Below are 14,663 nucleotides of genomic sequence, written 5' to 3' on the forward strand. Positions count from 1 at the left end.
CTAGTTACAGTAAAGTTATTTATTTCTTTAATTTTAAGGGTTCACTGCAAAATAACCAAAAAAATCTGTCCAATAATAAACCTTGGCACAGTGTCAATAGATCCTTAACCCTGGGTTTTCCAGCAGTAATGGGCTAGATTGTGGTTGCAGGGATCCAAAAGCAAGCATGAGGGCACAGTCCTAAAATTCATAGTGATCAGCAAACCAAGGAGAGGTCAGTTCTGGCCTGGAAACACACAGAGAGATCATCAGATAAACCAGCATCCTGAAAGCCTTCAAAACAAAGGAATTCCCAATCGGTTCTCAGACCTCAAACAATTCTGAGTGAATATTCCTTCCTGCTAAACCAAAACACAAGCAGGAAGTCCTTTAATCAGGAACCTTATCGAACAAGGGTAGCAGGGTGTCAGAGGAGGAAAACACCAAGCAGTTTATAAACTCTCAACATGTAAACAGCAGTAAATATGGAAAGATTACCTACACCAGTTTAACACTGCCTTTAATCATTTTTTTTCAGAGATCAGATAAAATATAAAGCATGTTATCATCATCAAAGAGACCCTGTTAGCCACATTTTTAAAGAGCCCCTGTAAAAGAAGAGTGTTCATCCTTACCTCTTTGACAGGTGCTAACAAAGATTATCCTTCCAATCCACGTTCATTTAAAAACAAAAATGAAATTTCATCAAAGTTTAAAAAAAAGATAAGCAGTGTCTTGCATTGCAACAATACAACACACTTCCCCTCACCACTGCTACACAGTGGACACCAGCCCGTACGCTAAAATGGCCCATTTTAGCATGCAGGATGATATGAACAAGTCCTTAGTAGCAAAGTAGTTTTTCAGTGCAAGTCAACTAGTCAGGTCTCTCCTTACTGAAAAGGTTATTTCAGCAGTCATTAAAGAGACATAGTTACATAGTTGGTAAAGTTGAGTAAAAACAATAGTTCAGGCCAGTTCAATCCATGTTGGTGTGTGTTCCTGTAGATAATTATTTCCCATATCCCTGTATATAGTGTTCTATAAATGCACGTCCAAGAATCTTTTGAAACTATCAATACTTCCTGTTTACACCGCTAATTGTGGAAGAGTGTTCCACATCCTTACTGCCCTGACAGTGAAAAACCCTACAAAGCTTAAGGTTAAACCCCTTCTCTTCCAATCTCATTGTGTGGCCCCGTGTCCTCTTACACTCCCTGAGACTGAATATTTTCCTACCTACACAGGGATTACCATTGAAATATTTGTATATCATATCTTCTCTCAAGCGTCTCTTCTCCAGGGAGAATACATTTAGGGCTTGTAGTCGATCCTCGTATTTGAAGTCCTCCAGCCCCCTTATTAATTTTGTTGCCCTTCTCTGAACTCTCTCCAACTCTCCAACTCATGCACATCCTTTCTGAGGATTGGTGAACTGAACTGGATGGAATACACCAGATGAGACCCTTCAATGTAATGCTGATAGCACAGCTCTAAAGCTCCTGTGTATGCCTCCAGTCAGCTTCAATGGCTGCTCCAGGTGCCAGTCCTAGAGAGCACGTCCTGCTCTATGGATCCACCGATATAGCAAGCTAAGGCTGCACACTGGCAACGTTAACCATAATTATATAGATCAAATGCCGGCTTCAGCTCAGTCCCGTTCTATTGCTCATGCTCCACTGATGCATTTAATCCAGATAAGGCTTAGTCATAGATGTTAAAAAGACCTTCTCACCAACTTAAAAAATTGCAGGTAAAAGCGCAGAAAAAAGGATTTTAAATGCTTGCCTGCAAGATTTCTCCTCTCCAATTTTGACTTCTTTAGCAAAGTCATTTCCCTAGCACAACCCCCTTCCTCCTTGCACTTCATAGTGTCATTACCTTCTCTTCAGGAAGTGTTTATTTACTCTCTGTGCTGGCCCAGCTCTTTTGCTGCTACTCTCACCTCCCTATCTACAAACAACTAAATCACCCAAGCACTCACTCCGATGGGAATGATAGGCGTTCTGCTCTCCTCAGGCGGTGAACTTCAAAGACTACACACATGAAAGAGAAAAGGAGGCACAAGCACCTAGTGCATTACCCTTGGACACCAAGGGTAATGCACTTATCGCTTCTCGGCCTTTTGGCTAAGATCAAGTGTAGTATCTGTTCTTATCAGTGTTGGTATGGAACCGGAAGGTTAGTATCCGTGGTGGCCGAAGTTAACCGGGGCGCTCTGGGCGTAACTGGAGGACCGGAGTAGGCCAAACCAGAGAAAGCCGGATGGTTCCATTGCCTTCCTGATTTGAATGGGTCCGCCCCTGTCAGTTTGAAGGGAGCGGAAAAGCCGGTTTCGCCAGTTTTCCGGTTAGTACTGCTCCTGGATGTGATTGGTAAGGAATGGCGGATGGTGGTGGGGGAACCTTTCCTCCTGGGTTGAATCTGGCCTTGCAAAAGGCTTGTCCCCAGTTGAAGGCAGGTTCTCCCTAAGCTGTCTAAAATTCTGATGCCTCCTGATGGGATAGGGCTACACTCGGTCTGGCCTTTGGGCCAGGATAGAAAAAGCCCGTAGTGTATGTGCCCCTGGGGTGGCAGCCCAGGGGTGCCTTAATTTCTCACTGGTGAGGGGCAGCTCGCCTGAGTTATTTTGGCACCTTGGTCACTGCACTATGCACACCTTTTTCGCACCTGCCTCTTGGGACAGGCCTTTTGGCTTGCACCAGAGGAATTTTTTATTACGGCTGGAAGGCCTGCCTTGGTTCCTCACATGGCACCATAGCACTTTCCCCACTTCCCCTTCCCCCACTTTTTGTTTTGTTTGTCTCTTTTTCTTTGTAGTTTGTCAACTGCACTGTCACCTTTGTTTTCTTTTTTTTTGCACGACTTGTAGGGTGTGGGTCCTTGGGCCCTGCCTTGAGTCTTGGGAGGGGGTGGATATGGCCTTTTGGCTTAGTTCGCCCTCTCCCATGGGGTCTCCCTTCGGGGGAGCCCCACTTAGTACTCGGGGTGGGCTGTTTCGGCAGTCCCCCTGAAGAACGTGGTCAGTCTGGTTTCGGCCAGACAGACCATGAGTACCTTAAATCCCTGTCAGGAGTCTTGCGCCCCGGGGGATCGAGGTTCGGGTCCTACCTCTTCTGAGGGAAGACCATTTGTTTCGCACACCCTGTGCACTTTTTGTGTTCCTCACGTTTGTGTGTGTGCACTTTTTTATGCACCGGGTGAAGTCTTTTGAGTGTGTTTCACACGCTACGGGCTTTAAAAAAAAAAAAAAAAAAAATTACCCTTGGACACCTTTAAAATGTTTATTAAAATGCCAAAAACATACTCAGACATGAAGAGCAAAAATCGCATAGAATCAGTCCACCACATGTGGAAATTAACATATCCCTGTATTTGGACCGCTGATGCGTTTTGGGAGGCACGCTTCTTTCCTCAGAGCCCTATCTAACCTTTTCTGTAGCAGCTGGGGGAGGAACTAAGAGGGATAGTGTGTCACTTGAGTGACAGCTCTGTGTTTGATGAGGCTGCTGCAAGATGACAGCACCCAGCAGCAGTCTCAGAGCTTTTGGATGTCTACACACATAAGACTTGTACAGGCAAATTACATGCCTAAAATATGTTAAAGCGGAGTTCCGGGCACAAAATCGATCTTTTTTTTTGTTCCCCTCCGCTTGTTCTCCTTCACCTGAAACAGAATTGCATAGTTAGGTTTTTTTTTTTGTACTTACCTTGTAATTGTAGATCGAATATACTCACCTATTCTTCACTTCCTCCCTCTGCGCCGCGGCTCCGCCGTCACTTCCTGGCTTGCAATGATTCCTGGGAGCTGAACGTCATTGCTCCCAGGAATCAATGCGACGGCACCGGCCCCGCTCGTCACTTCCGGGGCGATGCCGCTTTCCCTGCTAAACAGCTTCTGGGCATGCCCAGAAGCTGTGGAGAAATGCGGCGCCGCACCGGAAGTGACAATTGGGGCCGGTTCAGGCGCATTCTGGGAGAAGAGGACGCAGAAGAAGACACAGAAGAGGATCGCGCCGGCTTCAGCTGCCCACAAGAGAGATGGCAACGCTGTGGAAGAAATTTTATAAGTGAGTATTTCTTCTTGCAGGTAAGTGCGAACCGGGACAGATCAGAGGCTAGCCATTGTGGAATGTACTAGCCCTGACTGTCCCGGGGGTATGTTCACTGAAAAAAATTTTCTGTGCCCGGAACTCCGCTTTAAGTTACAGTAAAATCTTACGGGGAAATTGTTGCTGGAAAAATATATTGTCTGGTGACATGACCTCTTTAAGCAGGTATGCTGATCACATTGTAATTTGTTTAATTTATTTACTTCTACAAACTAAGACTGTAGTAGTGAGGCTTAAAAAATATTACACAAGGTAAGAAATTCCTTGGTACATGTCTAAAGGTTTTATAAACAAAACTTTTTAAAAGAGAAAAACCTTAAAACAAGCATTTGACTGCGTCCCACCGATGCCAGATGGGTTGCTACAGGTAACCTCTCCATTTATCCTTTTACTCCAGTTTTAATAGACAAGGCTGCCGGGACTTGATTTGTGTGTCAGTGTCAAGTTTATATAGTAGTCCTTGAAGAATAACATTTCTTTCAGCAACATTTCATGTCTGCTATAAGTTTCTTTATATTCCCTATAGGGAGATTTTTTTGGGATTTCCTAGAAGTGAGGGGGACAGCTGCCCCATTCTATGTAGTGCTCTCCTTGTATTTAATACTGCTTTAATATGTAGTTATGTCTGGCTATCCTTTCAAACAGCACCATTCTTTTAACTCACAGGGAAGGTCTACTGATCGAACACCACAATGGTAAATAAAACCTCCACTTTCACTTGTCTTGTTTGTACAGTCAAAAATGTTATTTCTTCTCCAAACATTTTTCTCAAATCCTATACAGAAAATTACTTCTAGAGTCATTAAATAATTGGTGAAACTTAACACTTCTGCTGTCAAAATTTTCCTGTAATTCTGCACAGAATGTTCCCTTACAGTGGCGTGGTGAGTGAGAGGGAGCAAACACAGCTGCTCCTCCATAGCATTCAATAGGAATATCACTGATAAAATCTGGGAGGCCGATTTACAAAAAAATGTAAATAAGATCAGAGATAAAGCGCGAACATGCAATTGTATCCAGTGCTCATATGTGTGCGCAAATGCTCGCTCCCTTGTGCTATAGTGATCCTGGAACCTATCTAGAAGATTGATGATATGGTAAGGTCCTAGTTTTCCTTATGCAATGAACATCTAAATAATTTTGATTTAAGCCCCCTTGTTCTTACCGTATAAATTGCACCACAGAGTGTACATGCAAACACATTTTAAACATTTTAACTATTAATAATAATGTACAAGATTTATGTAGTGCCAACAGTTCGCACAGTGCCTTAGAATATAAAGGAGACCATGCCCTTACAATGCAATTTATTAAAAGAGGGTTAGGAGGACCCTTCTCATGAGAGCTTACAATCGAATAGATAAATTATAAATAACTGAAAAATAAAACACGCCTGTACCAAGCTAAAAAGCATATAATAAAAAAAACATGTTGTGTGCTGTCTTATTAAATAGTCAACTTGTGTATGAGCATTTATCATTGGGATCTGTATTCCAAGTACCAAAAGTTCATTCTCTAATGTTCGAATTTTTGAGCACATGCACAAAGACCTGGATCCATGGATCCATCTCCATGAATGATTAACAGGTTCCTTTTACTGATTTAGTGTTTTTATGGTCTACTTCAATGATAGTTGTGAGCACTTCATGCAGTGTTCATGCATGTTTCCTACATGGTATGTACATATAAAAATGCTAAAGGGGCTTAAATAGACCAACGTTAAGAAAATCATATTTTTAGTTTAGACATGCCAGAACTTTACTGGCATACATTCGGATGATGGAGCTTACATTCTATAGCAATGAATACTCTTTTATATCTCTTTTTATGTGGCCTGTGAACAAATCTGAGACAAGTTTTTCTCATTTTGGATTTTTTTGATGTGTGATCCTATATGTCTATATGTTAGTAAATTATTTCTAATTTTTTCATCTTCTTCAAGCAGTAAATATGCATACGAGGCCAGAGCTCAGTGGTTGCAACATTTAATTCACTTCAGATTATAAATGCATTGAATTTTGCCAAGACCATCATTTTTCAAAGAAAAGGTCAACTATGGCAAAAATATTGTATTCTGATATCTGTATGCCGTTAAAATATATAAGAATATTATTTGGTATGCTAAAGAAAAGCTGTCATGGAAAAGACATAGAGATGATCACTGCTATTGTCTTCCTTTAAATTACTGAAGAAGACCAGTGGCTAGTTTGCACAATAAAATATGTTAATAAAAAAAATGTGTTGTGTATCTGTAATGCATGCATATTTCCCTGTATCCTATTCCTTTACGTACCCTTCAAGCACAGGCAAATACCCGTTGGTCTGCCAGAAATGCACTCACCTATAATTCCTGTTGTGGACTGACAACACGCAGCTTTTTATGGGCTGTGTTGCTAGCCCTGTCCAGTTGTCTTTTCCTAAACTACTTAACCCCTCCTACTCTTCGATCTCTACAACATAAAGGCTTATTGCGCTGAAGTCCAAAATAACAGCTAGGAGGGCTTTTTGTACTAACACAGGAAGTGTGGTGAAGGCACATGAAAACTCTGAATTTCTTACAAGATCGGCCTTTTTTTTTTCTTTTTCATTTTTTTTTTTTTTTTTTGACAGATATAACAAAATACTTCCAATGGTATATATTAAACAGACCAAAGGGGATCAAATAAGAGAACTTTATTTTACAGGTGTAGATGCCCTTTAAGTTCTTTGACATCAACATACTCACTGCAGAGAGATGTCTAAACATGTTTTCATCCTCTCCGGGTGTTCTGAAGTAACCTAGATCCATGGCACCAAACTAAACTTTTATTACACAACTTTCAGTATAAGCCGTGCACTTGCAAAATAAAGGCTGCAACAGTAGTGATGTTTGTTTAGTTTTTTAGTTTTTTTTCAAGGAATTGTGCCCCAGACCTTTTCTCATTTTACAAATTACTTTACCAGAGTAATGGGGCAGGCACTCTTTGATTATTTTTCCAAGTCCGGTTTCCATGGAGATATCCAGTCATCCACAAAATGTACTATCTCATGGAGGAGCAAAAAACATTACAACTGTCTTAACCCTTTTGACATTAGGATAAATGCTAGAGGCTCATGAAGGGATTTGTTTGTGTGCTTTATGATGTGCTCTTTCAGTAGACGGTGCTGTAGGTGTCCCATTCCATGCCAACTGCTAATGAATTGTTGGAATACATGAATGGAAGCTGTTTTACCTGATAAGGATGCATATTTCTGTCCAGCCACCTAAAAGATGTATACAGTCTTGCCAGACAGCAGAGCCTTGCCACAAAACTAAATTTGAGTTAGAAACCTTCTAGCCTTAAGGGCTCGCCTTTACAAAAATCAGCCTATGCAGGTAAGGGGTGTTTGTAGATAAAAACAAACTGTGCAGCTTTGCCTAAAGGCCCTTACACACTTGATGGAAATCGGACGAAATATCCTCCGATTTTTCTCTCTCTTTCTCAGCGTTCATTACCGTTTTTAGTTGACAGTGCATAAATGTTCACGAAATCTCTCGTCCGATTTTTTCTTTTTTTTTTTTGGGACATTTGTTCCCAGACTTCCGGGATGTCAGCAACTTCAGATCATGCGCAGCCTTTTGTATCCGATTTTCACAGACGTACTGCATACACATTAAACAAAAATTGGTCATCTGGGGACGGACGATAAAAATGTTGGTGTTTGTCCCTCCGTTTTTTTTTTCGTTGAAAATGTTGGCATCGGCTGCTGAAAGTTGTGTACACACTAGCCGAAAATCGTTCGATTTTACCTCGGACGGGAATTTTCAGCAGATTTTCTACTAGTTTGTACCCCACTTAAAGTTGAATCATGCCCATGCTATAGGCATAGGTCATTTACATAGCTTATGAAGCCTGACTGGAATACTCCCAGTGAGGCCTAGTCATTACTGCTCACCCCCATGATCACAAGAGTGAGCTTTTTTGTGATTCAAACCCCCTCACATGCTCTATCTCCCCCCTGATGCAGAAGCTCTGAGCTCATGCCCCCTATCTGCATAGACATTTGTTTTTGTAAAGGTGAACTAACCCTTTAAGGCAGGGTCCCTACACTTATGTCAACTCTTAGCTAAACTTTCAAGCCGCCAAACAGCTGATCACATGCAGCACCATAGCAACTACAATCTTAATAGAAGGGAAAATAGTGCCATCTTCAGCAATAAAGGGTAGGAGGGTTTATTTCTACTTTAACTTTCTTGCAGAAAAGGGAATTTTACATTTTGATTTGGTTAAATATTGCGATTTTTATGAACATAAGTTCATTAATTGCCGTGTTTTGTATGTCTGCCTATAGCTGAACTTTAACATTTTTCCTGTCTCTTTTCTTCTTTTCTGCGGTAACTGTTATGTCAGTTCGAACAGTTCCCTAGATTTAAAGTGAAATGTTTGTTTGATATGGAGGACATATATGCTCTCTAAGATTTTTATTGCTGTTCACATTAGGAATACTTTCTGCAATTTCCCTTTGTGATAACAGTGTTCATTGGAACTGGAACCCAGGATAAATCTACCCAACAAAAACAAACTACAGGAAACAATGACCCAGTGTAGTTATGGAGACTCCTCAACGAGGACGTAGAGAGAGTTAAAAAATGTTCTAACTCTTACCTACTCTACCAAAAACTAGAAAAAGTTTTGGATAGAGTCTCACTTTAACACATCAGTGATATTTGGTTACGAGAAGATAATACAAATCAGTTTACTGGCTGGAAGCACTTTTAAAAAAGCGGACCAGTCCACCGGTGGTGGACCCTCCTGTTTCCAGGTTGAATAAAGCGACCATGATGCTAGTAGAGGATTCCCCGTCCTTTAAAGGCCCGACTGATAGGAAAGTTGAGACGATGGCACGCAGTATGTTTACTATGGCAGGTTCGGCATTGCAACTGGTCCTGGTCTCGGCACTGCTTTTGGACATCCCTATAGTCAGGATTAATGGAGCGCTGTGTCCGTCAATGAACTAAAGAAAAAATAGGATTTTTGTATTCACCGTAAATGGGTTTTAAGTACAAAGTCCTATTTTCTGGGGTGTGTTCAGTACACATTCTTTGTACAGAACAACTCCAGGTAGCCATATTTCATTGCATTTTCAGAAAATTACAGCTGCTGCAGATTGAAAAGGAAAGGTCATTTTTAATAACATTCAATTACAAGATGAATTGTGTCACAATTGTATACTCTATATTATTTTTTCTTTATTTGTTTTTTTTCCCCCCTCGAAAGTGGAGTTACCCTTTAAGTTGGTTTTCAAATGAAAAATTGATTGTGATGATGCATTCGTAATATCACAGAATTAGCCCTTTACAATAGCAGCCCCATCTTGTGCAGAATCTGAGCTCTAGTCTTGCTGCTGTTACTTTTGCTTGGCAGTTTTCCATATGTTTCTTTCATAGGAGAACACATGGGGGTTGACTTACTAAAGGCAAAACGACTGTGCACTTTGCAAAGTGCAGTTGCTATTAAGCTTAATACATGAGCAGAAGCTCTGCTGATGTCCATCATCCAATCACATGCAAGCAAAAATTCTGTTTTTTTATTTTCCTTGCACGTGATTGGGTACTCTTTGCATACCTCCATTACTAAGCTCTGGAGCAACTGCACTTGCAGAGAATTTACAAAGTGCACAGTCTATTTGCCTTTAGTAAATCAACCCCATAGCGTGCTGTTGCATCTAAATAATATGGCTGTACTACCAAGGTTCACCTGCATAGGCACTGGATGCAAACTTCAGATCCTTCTATGTTGCTACATAAAGGAGTGATCTGCACTATTCCCATTTTGCTTACTGTAAAAAAAAATTTAAGATGTGTTCTGGGATTGTGATTCACCACTTTAAAATGCATTTTACTGCACAAGAAATGATAAGAGTTTCTGATAGTAAGCAAGTTGATTTAACACCGTAATTCCTTGAAGACTGTAAAGTGATAAATCTGTAGGTTGAACTGTACTTGCAGAAATGGTGCTCTTTATGCTATGCATATTTCCATTCACCTTTTTTGCATTCATTATGGGCAATCTGTACATTGTCTACTTTTCCTTAAAAGCTTTAATGGTGAAAAAAAATACCTTTGTAAATGTTTAAAACATGCCATCTGTAGTTCATGATGTGTCCAGAGCTGACAATTCAGCATTTTAACTGGAATAAGTTATTTGATGCCGTAAATGTGTGCTGTGAAGAGATGTGTAGTTCTGTGTACTCCATTGAGGGTCTTGTGGTTGGTTTTCATGGTTTTCTGAAAGTACAGTAATAAATGTGTATGTGTGTGTGCGATGGACGGAAGCTTGTATGTCAGGCTTGACACTCTGGATCTTTGCACAATGGCCTCATTCACCATACATGACATTATAACCCTCTGCTACTAAAGCATGAAGTTTTGTTGAAATGAAGGAATTTGAGGCATTGAAATTGATGTTTGAAAAGCGCCACAGCTTACCAGTTCTGTTGCTAATGAGGTACAACGCAGGGCATGACAGGCCACTGGTTCAAAACTTACTAATTACCAGATCAGACACTTCCAGATACGAATATGAGGTGAAATTGTTCATTGTAACTTTCACATGCAGCCAGTAAATTCCCCCCCCCCCCTAAAAAATTACAAGTTTAAAGAGACCATCGATTGATCAAAATATATATATGCAGTATACAGGATTTTTGGTATTAAATACATTTATATATAAAAAGTATTAAAACATGTGTGTATATATATATATATATATATATATATATATACATATATATATATATATATATATATATAAAAAGTGTTATTTACTTACTGTTGCTGTAATGTTAATTACCAGAATGTTAAAGAGGAAGTAAACCCTCCTCTGCAACTTTTACCTATAGGTAAGCCTATGATAAGGCTTACCTATAGGTACTGTAAATATCTCCTAAACATGCACCGTTTAGGAGATATTTACCTTACATGCAGCCAGTGACATCACTGGCGCATGCACTCTGAAGGAACGGCCGCTGGTGCCGTTCCTTCAGAGCCCTGTGCCGTGACCGTCGGCTCCCGCGCGCATGCGTGGGAGTGACGTCACCGCTGCTCCGGCCAATCAGATGGCCGGATGCTGCGATCCCGGAAGACGGGCAACTGAACATGTCGCCCGTCATAGAGGTAAGCGGGCGGCATGGCGGGGGCTCGTTCTAAGGTAAGTATTTCATAATGAGCTAGTATGCGATGCATACTAGCTCATTATGCGTTTCTCTTTCAGGTTAAAAAAAAATAAAATGTTTGGTTTTACAACCTCTTTAAACAATTTTTCTGAAATGTAGTAGGTATGATCCTAGGTATAGAGTTGTGTCCCATTAGTGCTGCTGTTGCTGATCCCAACTCAACAGGATCACCTAAGACTTAACTTACTGTATAATTAAAATTTTACATGTGTGCCTAAATGGAAAACTGTGCTGGGGTAGTCTGGGGAATGTTGTTGCAGACCTTTCCTATATAAGCCACAATCACACCTGTGAATAGGCCCAACAGCGATAACATGCAAGGATCACAGGGAGGTTCCCGGTGATTAGCTGTGGTAGGCAGCCCCATTAAAATGGGAAGCTGTTGACTCTTGCAGCTAATCGCAGCAACTTGCGTGTAATCGCTTATGCAAGTGGTCGGCCCTGGATGCAGAATATCTGCTGGACGCAGCTGCCTCTTGCAGCTAATTACTGGAAACCCTCAACTAAGGTTCTCGCATGTATTTGATGTCAGGGCCATTTGCAAGTGTTAATGTGGGGTAAGATGATAACCCCCAGTTGACCCAATAAACTTTCACTGACCTTAAAATATCTGCAGATGAGGAGCTCTGACTTCACTCCAATTAAAGATATCAAGCTTTTTTTTTTGTTTTTTGTTTTTTAAAGCAGTAGAAAAAAATTAGAAGAGATTGCCCTGTGTGTCTCATTTGAGAGATCTTCCTTCACCTCCTGTTCTGCAGAGACAACAGGAAGTGAGAATAAATCTCTCCAAAGTGCAGCAAAACCCCTTCCAGTTTTTACAATGGAAGATTTCTTGTATGCCCCTACCCTGGGGACGACTCAGAATTTCAGATTTTACTTTGCTTCCAGACCCGGTGGCAATGTTCACTAGGACAAAGAGAGGGAATAAACTATTCTACCAGGGATGTAGACAGCAATTAAAACTTTTTAAAATGGGAGGCGGAGGATTTTTGCTCTCAAAAGAAAGTCTCATGTAAAGATAAAAGAGATTATAATATGACAAATTAGATCTAACCTCACTTCAAAGGATAAATCTTGGAAACCATATTGGTTAGCTTCAGGTATCTCAGACAAGAAATCAAAAAAAAAAAAATACTCTATGAAGGCCGTAAACAACATTGCATAATTCTAATTTAATCTGATTTTAAAAACATGCATTTATGCTAGGCCATTTGGGCACAGAGTGAAGTTAATTTCTCTACGATGGACCAGCCATTAGGACAAGTGCCCCCTAGTAGTACTATAGTGGTGGACGCCTTTTTGAGCCCAGCACATGTGCAGTGCTATCTCTTGCCAGTGCAGATGACTTCAGCAGCTGCAACATTCTCTCTCCCATCGGAACCACTCAGCTGAGAACACAGTGCACATATGAGGTTGTAAGGGGTCCCCAAACCATCAAAAATTAAGAAAAAATATTTTTCTCTTATATACACTTTATGATAGCATAGTTGCCAACATTCTGAACATTTTTTTAGTGACACTTTTTTTCCTGTATGCGGAGTATTATTTTAATTAGGGGCAGGGCATTCATTTGTAGACGTGGTCTAGCAGGATTTTAAAAATGTGGCGCGCAAAGCTAAATATTGGGCGTGACTTAAAGGGGGTATACTTAAAGTCTGAGATGACTTACGTAGTGGAAAATGTGGCAATATATAGGGAATGTAGGTAGGGCAGGGGTTGGGGGGGATGGAGAAGAGGGGGGGTGAACAGAGTTGGGGTAGGGAAAGAAAAGAGGAGGAGTGAGCAGAGTTGGGGGGATGGAGAAGAGGGGGGGTGTGCAGAGTTGAGGGGGTGAGCAGAGTTGGGGGATGTAGAAGAGGGGGGGTAAATAGGGATGGTGAAGGGGGTTATGAGCAAATTTGGACGGTTCCGAGCTGCCGGGATGGAAGACACTGGGACAGAACGGTGGGGGGAACAGGCACACAAAATTTGCTGCATAGGACAGACCGGGACATCGTTCTGATTTCCGGGACTGTCCGGGGCAATCCTTGATTGTTGACAAGTATACGATAGTGATAGATGTGGGAAACCTATTTGTATTGATTTTATTCAGATTTTGACATTAGTATGTACACTCAGTGGCAAGTTGTGTACGTGTGGTGTATACAACCAGTTGTGTTTACTCATGAGTGGACACCCTTGGCTCTGGCCTCATCTCAATATTTCATTAATCTCATGCAATTATTTCCCAATCTGACTATAACTGTCTGGATTAGACAACAATCAACTTATGTCTGTGGGATAACTTTACTAATTGCTGCATGGTACATACAGTGCTTTCATAATATCTGTTATTGATGTCAGACCAGCTGTACCAGTGTGTGCAGTTCTTCACAGGGTTGGAAAATACATGTCCTAATCTTGTTTCATTCTGCTTATTTACAGGTCACGTTGCATCTGACCCCAATCCCAGCAATCTCAGTTCATCATAAACCTCTGGTGTTCATCCTAAACTCCCCACGGCCTGTGACGTGGGAGCTGAAGACTGAGAGGCTAGCAGCAGACGTTCCAAGATTTTTCTTTGTGAGTATAGCATATGGGTGGTTGCGAAATGAGTAGAAATGGTATGCAGCTACATATGGAATAAATATGTCAGGTTGTTTTAGCCTGTCGCTGTTACTGAATACACAAAAACAGTGTTCCTTAGGCTCTAAAAAATATGGAGTTGAAGGGAAGTGGTAAACATTTTAGGTTTGCATCTCCCTTAAAAATGTCTTACTACTAAAATATCTTTATTTCTTCCCCAGGAGACCAAGTGCATAAAGAACTTGGCCCTGTTCAAATCTTTCCCTTGGTTGCAAAGAAGTGTGGTTGGATAGAGCCCCCCCGTCTGATTTATCTGCTAGAAAGGAGATTGTTTTAAGAGTGGCACCTCTGGTCTCTGGCAGCAGGGACCACACTCTGGAGAGTAGCGCTGCCATTCACAAGAATCACACAGCTTGTGACGCATGTAAACATACACAGCACAGCCTACACCACAGATCGCCGTGGCACTGAGTGATCTTTCACTTTTATGAATGAACGATCAGTACTGCCAGGCTGTGTCATACACAGCACTGGCCCAACATCACCAATAATTCAAAAAATTGAACAATCACATAGTGCTACTGCACTGTGTGATACATTGGTTAGGGCTGTGTCAGTGTACAGGCAGATGGCATATAGGTCACACAGCCCCAAGGTGCTGTGTGATCTTTCACTTTTATGAATATATACGATCAATGCTGCTTGTTCATAATTATAAAAGATCACCCCAATCTGCAGCTCTGTATGATCTGTTTGTGGCTGATGTATACATACAGGGTACTGGCAGATAGATTACACAGAGCTGAGTGATAT

The 14,663-nt window shown here is 41.2% G+C and overlaps 1 protein-coding gene and 1 long non-coding RNA gene across 2 annotated transcripts in view; one reads left to right on the forward strand and one right to left on the reverse strand.

Moving 5' to 3' along the window:
* The window catches only part of LOC309561492, a 465,013-nt gene that overhangs the window by 299,919 nt on the left and 150,431 nt on the right, over nt 1-14,663 (reverse strand). The window lies entirely within an intron of this gene.
* Nucleotides 1-14,663, forward strand: part of TGFBR3 (transforming growth factor beta receptor 3) — a 318,385-nt gene that overhangs the window by 159,186 nt on the left and 144,536 nt on the right. Inside the window, 1 exon segment of the mRNA XM_082264972.1 lies at nt 13,710-13,847. Coding sequence (XP_082121098.1) covers nt 13,710-13,847 — 138 coding nt within the window.

Source organism: Pelophylax lessonae (assembly GCF_965119305.1).
Source record: "Pelophylax lessonae genome assembly, chromosome: 8".
Taxonomy (NCBI): Eukaryota; Metazoa; Chordata; class Amphibia; order Anura; family Ranidae; genus Pelophylax; species Pelophylax lessonae.